Source organism: Pezoporus flaviventris, unplaced genomic scaffold, assembly GCF_033815535.1.
Source record: "Pezoporus flaviventris isolate CSIRO_AGI_PZ_B2104156 unplaced genomic scaffold, CSIRO_AGI_Pfla_v1 ptg000007l, whole genome shotgun sequence".
Taxonomy (NCBI): domain Eukaryota; kingdom Metazoa; phylum Chordata; class Aves; order Psittaciformes; family Psittacidae; genus Pezoporus; species Pezoporus flaviventris.
In genome coordinates, this window is record NW_026892555.1 from 37,434,628 (window position 1) to 37,450,609 (window position 15,982).

At 38.4% G+C, this 15,982-nt stretch overlaps 1 protein-coding gene across 1 annotated transcript in view; it reads right to left on the reverse strand.

Annotated features, from left to right (window-relative positions):
- The window catches only part of RAB2A (RAB2A, member RAS oncogene family), a 44,009-nt gene that overhangs the window by 13,681 nt on the left and 14,346 nt on the right, over nucleotides 1–15,982 (reverse strand). Inside the window, exons 5-7 of the mRNA XM_061448416.1 lie at nucleotides 7,409–7,491; nucleotides 6,042–6,134; nucleotides 2,369–2,480 (exon numbers count right to left, since the gene is read on the reverse strand). Coding sequence (XP_061304400.1) covers nucleotides 2,369–2,480; nucleotides 6,042–6,134; nucleotides 7,409–7,491 — 288 coding nt within the window. The remainder of the gene's footprint in view (nucleotides 1–2,368; nucleotides 2,481–6,041; nucleotides 6,135–7,408; nucleotides 7,492–15,982) is intronic.

Sequence of the window (15,982 nt, forward strand, 5' to 3'; positions counted from 1 at the left end):
CAGAGGACTACAGGATTCAAGTGATTTCAGGAAGGGTGTCTGTGAACAACCCAAGATGATTTATTTCTAGACCCTTAATGGTCTAGATTCTTTTGCCATGAGTACTTTTTTTCTCAGATTCAGAAAGTAAAGTTTGAAAACCAGCTCCATGAGATACCCCCCCCCCCCATGTAAGATAACATTTGCAGACACAGGGCCACAGATTTCTTCTGCTTAAAATTTAATTTTAGCTGAATTACCTCAAGTTTTGTTCTGCCTGTTTAGTTTCTACATTCTCAGGCAGTCACAAAATTGCAATTTCCTCCCAGTTCTGAAGTACTGAAGCCTTGTTAGTTTTACCTCTATTTTGCATACTTCTTGTTCTTTCCTCAAATGCTGCCCATTCCACATGATTTGTTTTCTCATTCCCTTCTATTTTTTTGATACTGCACAGTCCAGAACAAGCATTAAAATAATAATGGTCTCTTCTGTCCACAAAATTACGTTTTCCACCTACCTTGTCTACTATTTCTCCTCACTTATTTTCACTGGCTCAAAGATTAAGATTTTACTCCTTCATCTGTAACTATTCTAAATCATGCCACCTCTTTTAGTGTTGACTGAGAATACCATTTAAGAAATGCATTTGATTTTCACTAACAACAATTATATCCTAAAGCTTTTCCATCAGAATTAGATAGTACATATATGTAATAACTCACTTGTATCATCATAAGCAGAGGATCCTATTTGAACTTTTTTGACCAATAAAGTCATGCTCATTTTCCTCCTGATAATCAGAGTTGTATTAGGTCCTAGACAACTCATTCACAAGCAGGTATTTTTTTGACACAGAGAGGTGCTAATGTTAGTATCAGGTAGTAACAAGGCAGAATAAAGTCAATGAAAGTTATCTGTAACTCTTACTACAGCTTAAAAATAAAATATCTAAATATTTCAAAAGTAGAAGGCTTTAGCACTAGAAGAAGAATACCCCATCAGTTACTCACCATTTTACATTTAGGACAATTCTAGATACAACTAGGGGCAAATTATGAAATATAACAAACTGAACAGTATCATGCTATTACAAAAAAGGGTAGCAAGTGGGGATGTATGAATTGAACATGGCCTGGAAAGACATGTTCTTTCTGCTTTACATAGTACTAACCTCTCAGATGGAGCTCTCTGTTCACCACTACTGCGTTTGGCTAGGATGGAGTTAGCTTTCTTTACAGGAGTCTGCCATAGTGCTGTGTTTTGGAACTGTAAGTAAACCAGCACTGATAACATACCAATGTTTTAGCTACTGCTGAGCACTGCTTACAGATTGTCAACGTCTTCTTTTTCTTACTCTGCCATCCCCAGTGATTAGGCTTAGGGTAGGCAAAATCTGGTCGGTGAGGCATCCACAGTCAGGACACCTGATCAGAATTGGTCTAAACGACATTTCATATTATATGACATGCTCAACAATAAAACAAGTAATTGTCTTTCAAAGTAGCTGTTGCTCAGAGACTGTCTGGGAATCAATCTGATTGTGGGAAGCTATGGTTGCCTTTCTATCACTCTTCTCCCACTTCTTTCCTTCGTTTATTAAACTCTTCATCTCAACCTTTAGTTTTCACTCACTTTGGCTCTTCTAGTTTTTCCCCATCCTGCTGGACATGGGGAATGAGAAAGCAACTGGATGGACACGTAGTTGCTCGCTGAGGTCAACCCACCACAACCACCCTTCAAGAAAGGTGTGAAGTAAATAAAGGTGAGGTATGTAAGAACTCACATGTGTCCAGAAATATGAACTGTAAGTAAAACTTTGAAACACTTAAGTTTTTTAAAGTAGCAAAGACTGAAAAACTTATTCAAATACACAGACTACAGCAATCAAGACAATGACCTCCTCAGCAGCTCTGTAGAGGACAGAAAAAGAAAATGAGTGCGTGAATTGCAGAAGATTCATGCTAGGTAGTGGAAGAGAAAGATGACAACAATACAAATATCAAAGCACTGCAACAGATTGCTCTGAAGATCTTGTGAAATATTAGAGCTCTTTAGAACAGGTTAGATTGACATCTGCCAAGGATACCAATAGCTTGGCTTGCTTTGGACTAGCAAATCTATTTTAGTCTAGATTTCAGGGCAGATGGAGGCGCCCATTTCTCTGGCCAAGTATTTTGAACACCCCTCCCCAAATATATTAATTACTAGAATCTCATCAACATAATTAGTGCAATCAGGTACAATGTAGACAGTGTCCTTCCCATAACATGAATTAAAGCTTAGTTAATTCAAGTTAAGGAATCCAAAACCTAGAGGTATTGTACATGTACAAATAACGTACAATTCAAAACAACTGTTTTACTAAAATGGCAGTGTTTAGCAAAGTTACCTCCTCTACGTTGGAAGCAGTTTTGGCAGATGTCTCCATAAAGATAAGTCCGTGCTCTCGTGCAAATGCTTCACCTTCTTCTTTCTTGACTTCTCGTCTGGATTCTAAATCACTAAGGTGAAAAAAAAATGTTATTTGCATGGTCTAACCTGGCCACATAAATATTATTGTTCAGAGATACGCTTATAAGCCAAGAGCACCCATTAGAACTTACATACATATGAATATCTATTCAAGCTCTTATGTAAAGTACAATTACTGTAAGCCTTGCACTTACAATATATGAAATAGCCACAGATATCTCACTTGCCTCAGCTATCAATCCCAGCTGACACAGATCTTAAAAATGACTTGATGAAATGGCTTTGAACAGGATGTGTGTATATTTATCTAGCTATTCCCAAATGCTAACTGTAGACATTGTCATTTTAAGTAAATACCACTCTTTTCTAGTATAATGTTATCTACCAATCCACAATGGAAAGCTGAACTGATAAAGGAGTTTTATAAGTAATTTGTTAATGATGTTAGAAATAATTTTGTATTCAGTAACAAAAATTCATGCAGTCAATTTCTGTTCTAATAAAAAGACTTTAAAGGAAAACTAAGGTTTTTTTGAACTACAGTAGCTGTTCTCTCCCAACAAGCTAGCATGTTGGTTTTGAAACTCCAAGCCTGGCCCTCAAACAGCAGAAAAACTTGAGGTTACACAATTTCTTGTTTCCTGCTTAGATTAAAGTAAAATAAACCCCTTATTGGACTGGACAACTAAAGACAAATCTGCTTCTGTAAGTCATATAGACATCTAAGTATTTCACTTTTACTGATTAAAGCTTCTTTATAAACAAGCTGTACACAGTTTGTCCTTCTTTGTAAGTATATTACATCTGGAGCAACAATAATGCTACATTTATACATAAATAATAAAATATATATATTAAAATAAAGTTTCACTTAAGCTGCACATGTAAAAGTATCTTCTCAGGTACATATTTTTAAACTAAACAGTCTGCAAATACAAAGATTTAATTTGCAGCCAGAACACCAGATAGAAGTATCATACTTGGCTTCAGTGCTGCCATCCTTGTAATTATACATGTATTAAAAAGCAGCGATACTCACTGTGGCATCTGTTTTGCAGCAAAGCAGGTTTTAGTTACTTTTACAACTACATGCTAGCTCAGATAAGTTACAGAGTCAAGACAATTCAACACATCACTTAAACGTGGAACATTTGAAGATAAAGATACAAGAAATGTCTTCTCAAAACAGTTTTAAAGCTGAAGTTCATTATATGCAAGTGCTCCAAGCATCTCAGCGTCAAGCTTAAGATATCTTAACAAGGCGTTCATTCTCATGTCCCTGAAGTAGCTATCTGGCATTGTATTTTGAACTTGAGAAATGTCTTCTTTGCTACTACCATGCTACACTCAAATATATCTTATTTAAAACCTCTATTCACTACAGTGTTATCTCCGTGGTAAAAGAGAAATAAACACTTTCAACTTGAAATAGTGCAGCTGCATCAAAAATTGCAGTGATAACCCAGTCAAAACTCACTGCTGATATCTAAACATATTCTTACGGAGCTTTAACTGCTTCTACTAACCACAGATGTCTTCCTCTCTCCATTCCAATAATTCGAAGCATTTGGTCTTACTAGATCAATATAGCTATGTTTTGTTCTGGAAAGAAGATTAAGTACAGTATTTGTCATGTTTTACCACTAGTTTTTGTAATGTTTTCAAAAAAATAGCTATTATAGTTCAGATTAAATTTTAAACACATTTCAAATCCAGCAATAAATCAATACTACAAAAAGAACAAAGTGCACTTCTGGGACTCGTAAGAACAAAATTTATTCCTTTAAAAATATTATGCTAATATACACTTGCTTCCTTCCATCCATCTCCAGTAGTATGCCCTACCATAAGAACTCCTGTAACACACTTTCAGGATAGTGCAATATAATTGAAGGTGTTTTCTTCCCATCCTTCTGTTTAAGGCTTGAAAATAATCACCTTTAAAATGCTTCTTAAAGAAGTTTTACTTCATGTGCACCTTAATCTGTAAAATCATGCTTAAAATACATGATTTAAGCGTGTTTGAGTAAAATCCTAGTTGTAACCAGGAATTACTGAGCTAGCTGCAAGTAGCACATTATAACTGAAAAATCATGTAATACAGTTAGTCTGCATCAGCAGAATGTACGATAAAAATTTAGTTTAACAGCTAAGAATAATGAAGAATAGTTACAGATATCAACTGTGTAAGTATGCAAACTTACGTAATACTTATCTCAAATAAGCAGTATACTTTACTGTTCCAGTGCTGTATTTTACTCACATAAGCATGAAAACCAGTTGGTCAGGAACATCACAGGCTTACCAAAGCTTCATTTAATGAAAGAAATTACATTTCTATATTAATTTGTGAAGACTGTGCTTAACACATTCCTCAATTTAAAAGAATGCCATTAGAAATTTTCCAGATTATGTATACAAATGTGGACATGCTTCACAATTACTTAACACTTAAGATGTTTTTCAGGGGGAGATACAGAGTGGGGGGCAGAAGAAGGAAAACAGAAAGGAGAGAGGGTGAAGAAGAAAATAAGAGGTGAACAAGCCAGAGCAGCAAAACCAGACTCTTTATCATAAGGCTGTTTCTGAGTAATACCCAAGAAATGAGCTGGCTACTCACTAAAATTTAAGGGACCTGCATACCCATCATTATTTTAACTGCCATCTTTACCTTCAAGAATTGCTGGGGCATGGGGACAAGTTAAGGTCAATTAGGTAAAGGCCCATAACTAACGAGTTTTAAAATTATGAGATTATGTTTTTGGTATTTGGAAAAACCCTACATTGTGAAAAAAAGCCCCAAATAAAATCTAGAAATGATGCTACAATTCACTGGAGAACTAGAAAAAACTACAGATAAACTTATGTATTCACTGATGTGCTTTTATAAAGAACGTCAAAACAGATCAAATTCTCAGCTTCAGCAGGAAGCCATTTTAGAACTTTGGAGAGTATAGCCAAGAAGACCAAGTAAACAGTCGTTTACAAACTGGGTAACTTCCAAAATTTCTAGTTGTATTTTCATCACCCAGTGTCTAAAGAGCCAGGAAGTGGTGAAAAAGTACTCTCTGCCACCAACCCAAGCTAAAATATATATTAAAAAAATGAAACAGGCTTAGGATTTGAAGTGAATCCTGTAGTATGGACTGCTTTTCTTTTTTAGTGACAATTTCTCTGCTGTGATTCTTAACCAAAATGTAAAGCACTTTATAAAGACCTGGAATTAGGAGTCATATTCTAGTTATAAGGGAGAGATACAAGTGATTGTAAGTGGTGATTCCAGAGGGAAAAAAAAAAGGGGGAGAAAAGCAACTCCTATATTCCATGACTTCATGCATTCACAGTCAATCCTTTTCAATAAAATTACTTCTAAAAAAGGTTCTTGGAACATAAGGTAGCTGATCCACATGTGCTGCACATTGTATCAGTCTAATTAGAAAAGGAAAGGTTTTAGATTCACCCTAGAACTCTCTAGTGATTGAAAGTAATTTAAAGTTAACATTCTGCCTACAAATAAGAAAACACAAAAGCTGAAATCCAGAAGTCATGAATCTTTATCACTTACAAAATCATAACTGGTTAAAGTTTACCTTTTATTTCCAATAAGCATTATAACCATGTTGGAATTGGAATGCTGACGAGCATCTTCTAACCAAGTTGTCAAGTGGTTGAAAGTGTCCCTCCTAAGTATGGAAGAAAATGAAAATTAATAGCAGTATTTCAGGAAATCTCTTTCCTTTCTGTTAGTCAGCTCCTCTACTTGAGTAATCAACTCATTTATTAGTACACATGCTCCGGGATAAAAGCTAGTAATCCCCTTGTGACAGGGAGAAAAAAATTAGTAAGCAAGGAGCATTAATGAACTCTGCCTAAAAAGTAATTGAAAACATGTTTGCTACAAAGAGTAAAGAGGATTCTTTTAACTATAAGAATCTCTAATTTCATACACATATAAAATCTGCTGAACTGAAAAGTCCTGAACAGCTTCAAACAATACCAATAACAGTACAAATAATCATTCAAATAGTAAAATTTTTCTACTGAAGGCAGAAAACGATTGAGAATTTCCTGTGAGTTTATAAACTGAATAAAGGATTTAGCAACAAAGTCTTTTAAGGTAAGGTACACAAGTGCGACATATTACAGATCTTACAGAACGTGTACACTAAATATTAAATCACATGCTTGTAAAACGTGTTCAAGATTTCACTTAAAAAGTATAAAGAGTAAAAAAGAGTAAAACTATCTACTTATGAAGCAAAGATTCGTTTGGCAATGAGATTGAAGATGCACAACGGGATCCACGCACCCTAACAGGATTTTGGAGTCTGAACATTTTCATAATCCAGGCACAGTACTCAGTTTTGCAGATAAGTTGTACAGAGACTTTATTCACTATAGCAGGAAAACCTTTTGTCCCTTCTAAACAGCTACTACCGAAAGAAACCACACTAAGACCTGTATTTTCTAAACCTCATAAACACAGCAACGGTAAAAGTTTCATGGTAGTTTTATGTACCCAAACTTTGATGTTTTACTATTTCACTCCTTTGCAGAATGGCAACTCAGTAGAAAGTCTGCTAGAATTAGAGAAAACTTATAGCTCACGGTAATAAAAACACTAGAAAGGAATTAAAGAAATATTTTAAGTTCTTTCTTAATACAGGCAATCCAGAGGTTCATGGTCAAATAGTTTATTAAAAATAATTTGCTTCATTCTTCCCGAGACTTAAGGTATACTTTTTCACAAGCACTATACAGAGAAAACTGGAAGTATATAGGTTACATAAACTGTATCTTTATTTTGAGCACTAAAGGAAAGTTGGCAATAAATTAGATTACAAGTACCTATACAAAAAGACAAACTAAATTAGACATTTAACACTGCAATGTACAACAGCACAATTCTACATAGACATATAACTTTAATCCAGTTATACCTCCTCAGTATTCTCACCTTGTGATGTCATACACTAGTAAAGCCCCTGCTGCCCCTCTGTAGTATGACCTCGTAATGGAGCGGAAGGACTCCTGCCCTGCCTGTAGAAAACAAAGTTTTATTATTTCATATCTCATTTATTTATTCATTTATGCCAAAACCTGCAAACTTAGAATAACAGAATCATACAATTTTATTTGAGAGGATAGGGACAAGGAAGGGTATGAAGGGGAAACCAGGGAGGGAACAAAGCCTCTAACACTGGCAAGAGAAGGCACATAAGAAGATACCAACTAGAGCATAGTACTGTTAAAAAAAAAAAAAAAAGGCAAAAAAACCCCACCCCAACAACAACAAAAAAACCCACCAACATCGGAACAAGACCTCTAAACCTTTTTTGGCAATCCCTGACAACCCAATTTACTGAATGGCTTCACAATACATGAATCATTATTAGAGCACAGAATGGACTCCTAGCAACTAAGCTCTGAAGACAAATTTGAAAGGAAGCAAATAACCCAGAGCTTCACATTTGAATTCAATAACCCGCTCCCTGGGGCAGCTGTTGACACTGGAATAAATAAAGCCCATTGTAAATAAATGATGAATGACATCTTTACACCCACCATCTGCTGGTGTAAAGGTTGTTGGAAGGCCAAGGATGCAGATTTTATCCATTATATCATAAACTGCAGCCAGCTTTCAACAGTCTTCAGATGGAATTCTTTCAGTAATCATTTTATTATGAAAAAACAGAAAATGGTTCTGAATTCAATTTTACACAATTGTGCGACACAGTTAATCAATTTCCTCTGTACTTGATAAATAATGCTTGTCAAAACAGCTACAGGATGCAAGAGTCATCTTCATATGTTCTGGTGAAGAACTTTAGAGACCCTACATAAATTAGATAGCTTTCACAGAAAAGTATTCTGTAAGAGACTCAGCACTTAAAAGAACATGTTCAAAAGAACACAGTGCTGGAAAATAAATATTTGTAATTGCAGACCTTGAGCCTCCCATGCTCACGTTTGTGGGAAGTGCTATCTAGCACCTGACAGTTGTTAGAAGAAATATTTACTTTAGTATTTAATAATAGAAGCTTTAGCATAATTCAAAGATCACACAGAACACAATTAAGAAATACTAATATTAATGCTGAAAAAAGCCTGTATGCAGAGCAACAGGAAACTACCCTGATTTAAAAGTCATGAAAAGTAAGAACAAAATATTTATCAAACACAAGCTACCTTTCAGCCCTACCTACAAAATTACCATACAGAGAACCTTCTCTTCTCACAGTTACTGTACTTTTCTCAATATGAGGTCTTCTTGAATTTAAAGAGAACTTGATCTAAGTTGTCACTGAACAGGAACAGTGACACAGCAAGTTGAGACATGCTCGGTCTTCAGAAAGCATCCTTATCTTCCAGAATAACCAATTACTTCAGTTTAAGAAAACACCTTAACTTAGCCATTCCAGTGCAGAAGCTTACAAAAGATATATTTAATAGTTTTCACATGATTAGAGAATACACTAGCATATGTACTTGGCCGAGAGTACTATAGTTCACATAAAGACGCACTTGTGTAACAGAATACAGACAACCTGTTAGAATCATAGAATCAGAGTTGTCTGGGTTGGAAGGGACCTTCCAAAGTCATCTAGTCCAACCCCCTACAATGAGCATGGACATCTTCAACTTGATCAGGTTGCCCAAAACCACATCCAGCCTGGCCTTGAATGTCTTCAGGGATGGCACACCCACCACCTCTCTGGGCAACCTGTGCCAGCGTTTTTCCACCCTCATTGTAAAGAATGTTTTCCTCACATCCAGGCTGAATCTCCCCTCTTTTAGTTCAAAGCCATTACACCTTGTCCTATCGCAACAGGCCCTGCTAAAAAAACCCTCACTCTATCTTTCTTACAGGCCACTATACAGAATATAGAATGCACAAAGGAATAGTAAAGATCCAAGGTTTTAGCGCAATACTTAGTTCCCTACCCAGCAGGGAAGCCGGCTCATATTCAGTTTCTCATCAGCCAACACCCTCAAGTTGTTCTCCACAGGGCTGCTCTGGATCTTTTCTCTGCCCAACCTGTAGCTGTGCCTGGGACTGCCCTGACCCAGGTGTGGGACCCTGCACTTGTCACGGTTAAACTTCAGAAGGCTGGCATCAGCCCACCTCACAAGCGTGTCAAAGTCCCTCTGGATGGCATTCCTTCCCTCCAGCGTACCAACCGAACCACACAGCTTGGTGTCATCGGCAAACTTGCTGAGGGCACACTCAATCCCACTGTCCAGGTCACCAACAAAGATGTTGAGCAAGACCAGCCCCAGTATCTGCCACTGAGGGACACCACTTGTCACAAGTCTCCATTTGGACATCGAGTCATTGACTGCAAACCAGCTTCGATAGCAGAGAAAAGCCATTTATCTTAAGTGGAATTAAGACTATTCTTACCATTCTGTTCACATTCCTCTAAAATCCAGCATTTCCCCCCCTTCCTCCCTTCCATATTCATAGAATATGATTTTCATATAATCACAGAATAGTTGAGGCAGGAAAGGACTTCTGGAGGTCCCCTCTTCCAGCACCTCTGGCTCAAGCATGGCCACTCAGAGCCAGCTGCCCAGGTCTGTGTCCAGCTGGGTTTTGAAGACCTCTAAAAGCAGACTCCACAACTTCTCTGGGCAACCTATGACAGTGCTCGGTGGTACACAGTAGTGGCACTAGCCACTAAATTAAACAGGTATTTCCCAAGGACATATTTCATTTAGTACAGGCTATACAAGCCTTTGCTCCAAGACAATCCCTGGTTATACCCACTTTTAGAATTACGCTACAGTAGAAGTTGGGAGATGAAAGATCCTTCTGGTAACAAATAAAACTGTGACAGCTATTTCACGTGTAGAAACTCCAGCTCAGACAAGGCTGCCTGCAGGAGCTGATAAATGCATACTGCACAGGCCTGAACGTGCAGAGAAAAAAAGCGCCGGCTCTGATGTAAGTAGTTGACTAATCATGAAAAAATGTGGGCCTCTGATAAGAAAGTGATGTTTTAAGTGCTAAGTAACATTCCTTTTGGCTGCTTTCTGGACTGTAAGGTTTCATCATTCGTATTGTATTGGTTAACAAAACTTTTTGATAGTTAAAACACATAATCACAGTTCTAGGAGTTACAGGAGTCTTCAAAACAATACAAAATCCCTGCTTGAAACTGCATGGACATACATCCCATGTGCTCCTCTAAATATACCTCAATATAGAACTGAAACACAATTTCAAAACGACGTAAGCAGAACATGAAATATCAATCAGCTTAGGTCACTGACATACACAGAGTTAGGGCCTGCACTGAAGTCTTCAGGAACATTTAAGCTATGTGATCATGTTACCATTGACATGGTATCTGTGGCACATTTGAGAAACGATGCCAAGTGTTAATATTCCCATAGGAAATCTCAGTGTCATTCCAAGCGTGTGGTGTAGTCATGTGTCAGGTGCAAAATGTGCAGACAAGTCTTTGCTACCAAAAAGGGTTCCTTGCAAGTTCCTTAACTACATGTTTTTGAATCCATGAACTAAGGAAAAAATGAACAAATCAAAAAAGCCATGTCACAGTACAAGAAAATAGATAATGAAACAGGATCCATAACAGCACAACTCTCTAGAAAACCGTCCATTGATTTTTCTGAATTCTCTATTCTCAATGCTGAAGAATTTGGAAAGTTTCCTCAAGGACAAAGTTAACCCGAGTATGCTCCAGCAGGCCTTCAACATCCAAGCTGACCAACAGTTTTCATTAGTAGGAAACTTTCTAGTACACATCTACATGAAAAATGAGAAACTACAATGGACCACAGCTAGTAGCTCTAGCCCTTTTCACTTTTAAAAGGGGCATACATGTGTGGTATGCTCAAACCTGGTGACAGAAATCTCGTTCACATTTAAACTTGTTGACACTTTCCGAAGTTGCACAGGAAACTAAAAAGACATCTAAGAAACAACCAACTCATAGAAGTGTCAATGCCTGTGACAACTGGCATTCCACAACAGTTGGAAACTACTCAATAAAGTTGATCCCTGGAACAAAATGTTCAAGAAAGAGAGGAGCAATACATACCTTTGAATATAGTTTTGAATGTTATAAATAAATGAACAGCCTTTTAGTCACATGGCAACTTGTTTATAAAAATGCATTAACCTTTCTTGCAATGATGTCTCTACTCCAGATTAAAAAGAGTTTTAAGTTGATTTACTGGCATGTACAAAGAATAGGCACAAAAGTAATGTAAAAATAATGATAATAAAAAAAACCTAACCCTGCTGCTTTCCAGCAAAGACATTCCCGAACAGGAACAGAACTAGAGACACTTAAGGGAGGAACCTGTAACAAGTAGGTGTCAGAATTTATGTGGAGGATTCAGCCAAGTTACATGTTTCCTCAGACGAACCCTGTCACTATCCTAATAACTGAAATTTCAAGGGGACTAAAGATCCCCAAGGGTGAAACTACATATGTCTAAATACAGATCATTTGTACATCTGCCTTTTCTTCTGATGTTGTTGAATGCATGCCATTTAGACACCCAAAGCACTTCCATACACATCACAGAAACAAAGCTTTAGCTCTCCATTATTAGAAATGTCCTTATGATTTATTTCAGGTTATAAATATATTTGAAACCTTTAGGTTTCAGCAGCTGCCCTCACCTCATATGGGAAATCCATGATGAATAAAAGAAAGTGAGTCACCTTTCTTCCATCTAAGGCGTTATGCTAAGCAAGAACTTGCTCCATTATTGTAGAAAGCCACAGATAAACTGACAAGGCATCTTTATTTTCTGAAAACTACTCAGAAAATAAAATACCAGTATCATAGTATTTCAATAACCAAGTGCATTTAAGCACATGACAGACTGTTGTGGTTTAAACCCAGTCAGGCAACTCATTCACTCACTCCCTCCCACTTTTTTCCCTCCCCCTACTCCTGGAGGGATGGAGAGAAGAATCAAAAGAATGCAACTCCCACAGGTTGAGATAAGAACAGTTTAGTAACTAAGGTATGACACAAATCACTACTGCTACCACCAGTAATAATAATGATAAAGGAAATAACAAGGGAAGAGAATACAAGATCTCAGCACCAGCCGACTGATAACTTGCCTCCCCCAGCCCGACCAAGCACCGCCCCATACCTCCTCCAACCCCGCAGTCTCCCAGCCCTTCCGGCTAACTCCCAGTTACATCCTGGACATGACGTGCTGTGGTATGGAATACCTCTTTGGCTAGCTTGGGTCAGGTGTCCTGTCTCTGCTTCCTCCCAGCTACCCCTCCTCCCTGGCAGAGCATGAGGCTCACAAAGTCCTTGGCCAAACCAGAACATCATTGTTATCAGCTCTGTTCCCAGGCCGAAAGTCAAAACACTGCACTGCACCAGCTACCAAGAAGGAGAAAAATGACCGCTACTGCTGAACCCAGGACACAGACAAAGGTTTGTGAACACAAAGTTAGAAGGTGTATCAAGTTACCTTAGCTTCCTTGAAGTGCCATCATGGATGTGAACAGTAACTTAGCTACTGACACCAAAGTTCAGGTGATGGTCCTATTATACAAACTGCAATAGGAGTTAATTATTAAACCGAGAAATGCACGAATCCAGAAATAAGTTAATGCTCCCACATAGTAGCACGCACAGTTGGTGAACTGATGATCAAACTAGTTTCAAGAACCAAAACAGATCCTTCACAAGTCCTTGATGTTTCTTCACAGCAGTAAAACAGAGGGCTGTGATCACTGAGTCATCATCACTTGAACTGTAAGATGTAGCCACATTCTTACAGGTACACTGGTTAGAGTCCAATTAGTAAAAACAGAGTAGAAGATTCACCTACTGCCCATAAACACAAAACTATGCTCCAACTACCAAAGCAAGTAGAAAACATGAGGATAAGAACTTCATCCTAGCAACTGTCAATATCACTAAGATGAAACAAATATTAATTTAATGAATTAAGAGAACTTTATTTGGTTCTACTAAAACCAAAGCTTTTGCAAATACATGAAAAATGGATTTCCAAGAAGAATTAGTATAATTCAGAACATCTGAAAGTGTACAGACAAGTCACACCGTGATTTTAGAAAAAAGAGACATGCCTTCAACAACTACGCCTTCTGTCTTGCACAAAGGTGCTTTTTTGTGCAAACTCTCAAATAACCCACTGTTAATTTAATTAAAAAGCTTACTTGTATGGAAACCAAGAAATTAATTGAAATTAGCTTATAGAAAATATTACTTCTGATACTTAGTTCTAGAGTGAGCAAGGCTAAGGTGTTACAGAAACATAATGATGAATTTTTTTTTTCCTCAGATTTCCACGAAATAAGCAGAAATAGACATTTAAAACTGCAGTATTTAAATACACAAGAAAAATTCTTAAGTCATATCAACTCAGAGATCATTAGTATTACTTGGTAACATCACTGATCTCACCCCCTGCAGCATCTGAGAACTTAAATTCCCCTCTTTCAGCTACAGCTTATTTTTCCTCTTCAACAATGACTTGTAAGGAACAGTAAACACAGAACATACCTTTCAACAGTACCCTTCAAAATGAAGGCTACTGACTCAGCCTGGTAACAAGCCCAGTATCTCTCTACAACAATGAAGTTTTTCTGAGGAGTGGTAATTTTAGTATTTCTCAGTGTTACACTGCCACAAGACAAATAACCTTATCTCCACATCTGTTTTAAACTCACAAAGCTGAATAGTTTCCAGAATGGTCATTTTGATGCTTACCAGCTTCTGTAGACCAATTCTAGTTTCCTAAAAGTCGTTTGTGTACTTGTGACACTTAGCTCAATACCACACTTCCACAATAAAAACAACTTCTCATAGTAGGCAGTTACCAACTAACCTGTTCCGACAAAAATATTTCTCAGTCTATCCAACTATTGAAAGCCATTACTAAGGTTAAAGACAGAGGAAAGGAAGAGAGAAGTCTCTTACCTGCAGACTAAAGATAGATAAGACAAATGAACAAACTGGTCCAGTACCTGCACTCCCCTTGACTGACCTAAATGCATCAAAAGGAAAAGGGAAACTTAATGACTCACACACCTAAAAACCTGGGTGTGCCAGAGCACACATAGCAGCAAGCTCCCAGAGTCCAGCAACTGGGGAGACCAGAAGCAGTCTGCAGTGGGAGAGAACACCGCAATGTACTACTTGCTTGTGCCATCAGCAGTAGAGTCAAGACTGCACCACCTAACACTAAGTATGCAAGGGCCACACTGAGTATCCTTCATGGAATGTGGGCTTTTGGATTATTTGGGGTTTGGGTTGGGTTTTCTTTTTTTTGGGGGGGGGGAGGTGGGGGGGAAGAAGGGAGGTATACATGTTTTTGCACCAAAGTACTTTTACTGAACTACCCAGCTCACAGGGCCAAATACTGGACTACAATTTCTACATGCATTCCTTGAGCTTATCTTCCAGTTCAGCCTCATCAGAAAGGAATTCAGTTTGTGTATTCCCACATAAAGACCAGACTGCAGTAAAAAGAGTGAATTTCTGTAACACACTCCTCATCCAAACTAAGATGCTAAAGAAAAGCCTGATAGTCTTGAGTTGTGATCCAACAGCAACACAGAAATGGATCTCGTAGACACACAACAGTGTTAGTTTCCATGGTCCCTGTAACAACACGCTCCTGCTGTGTATGCTGCAGCTTCCATAAATTCCCATTATTAAGATACACCTTTCCTCGAAACTACAGTGATCCACTGAAGATAACACAGAGTGAGCCCCACTGCACAGAAATATCTGGCCAGAAAAATCTCAATTAAAGCATTTGATTCTTTTAAGAAAGCAAGTCTTTATTCACAGAAGGTTTAGGTTGGAAAAGACCTTAAAGATCATCTAGTCCCAAGTCCCCTGCTCCACTAACCAGCCCCCCCATGTCTGTGCTTGGAAATCTCCAAGCAGCCCAAGTGATCATGAGTAGCCTGCTGCACACCAGGGCAATGCCAACAGGATTTTGGTGATAACAGGGTTTGGGGATGCCCAGTCCCTTGGCAGAGCTCTAGTTCTGCTACCTGTAACTCCTCCAGAAGTGCCAGTGTGTAACCCCTGTTTCAGTTCATCCTCATGTCAGGCACTGGATTTGGGGGAGGCCCAGAGGAGACATGCAGTTGGCATGCATCCACCCTGCCATGTCTCTTATTGCTTTTCTGCCCCACAGGATGCTCCCCCTGCTCTTGGTCAGCCAGCAGGTGGCTGTCAGCTTATCTCTGGCTGCTGCAGTCCTCTACGCCTCCTAGTACGATCCCAAATTCTTCTACCTCCTGCTGTTACACGTACTTCTTGAGGAGACCCATAACCACCTTGCACACGCACTGGGAAGGGTTTTCCCTGTGGTCAGCTAGGGGCTACTGCCCTCTTCACATCCCACTCGCCCTCTGTAAAGCAGCAATGACCATGGCATGCAAACCAGCTCCTCCCAGCTGGGGCAACTGTCCCTGAAAGGGGAAGTCTGCAGGGCCTGGGTAGTGGGGGAGCTGACCTACTGTGCTCCACTCCCATTCCAG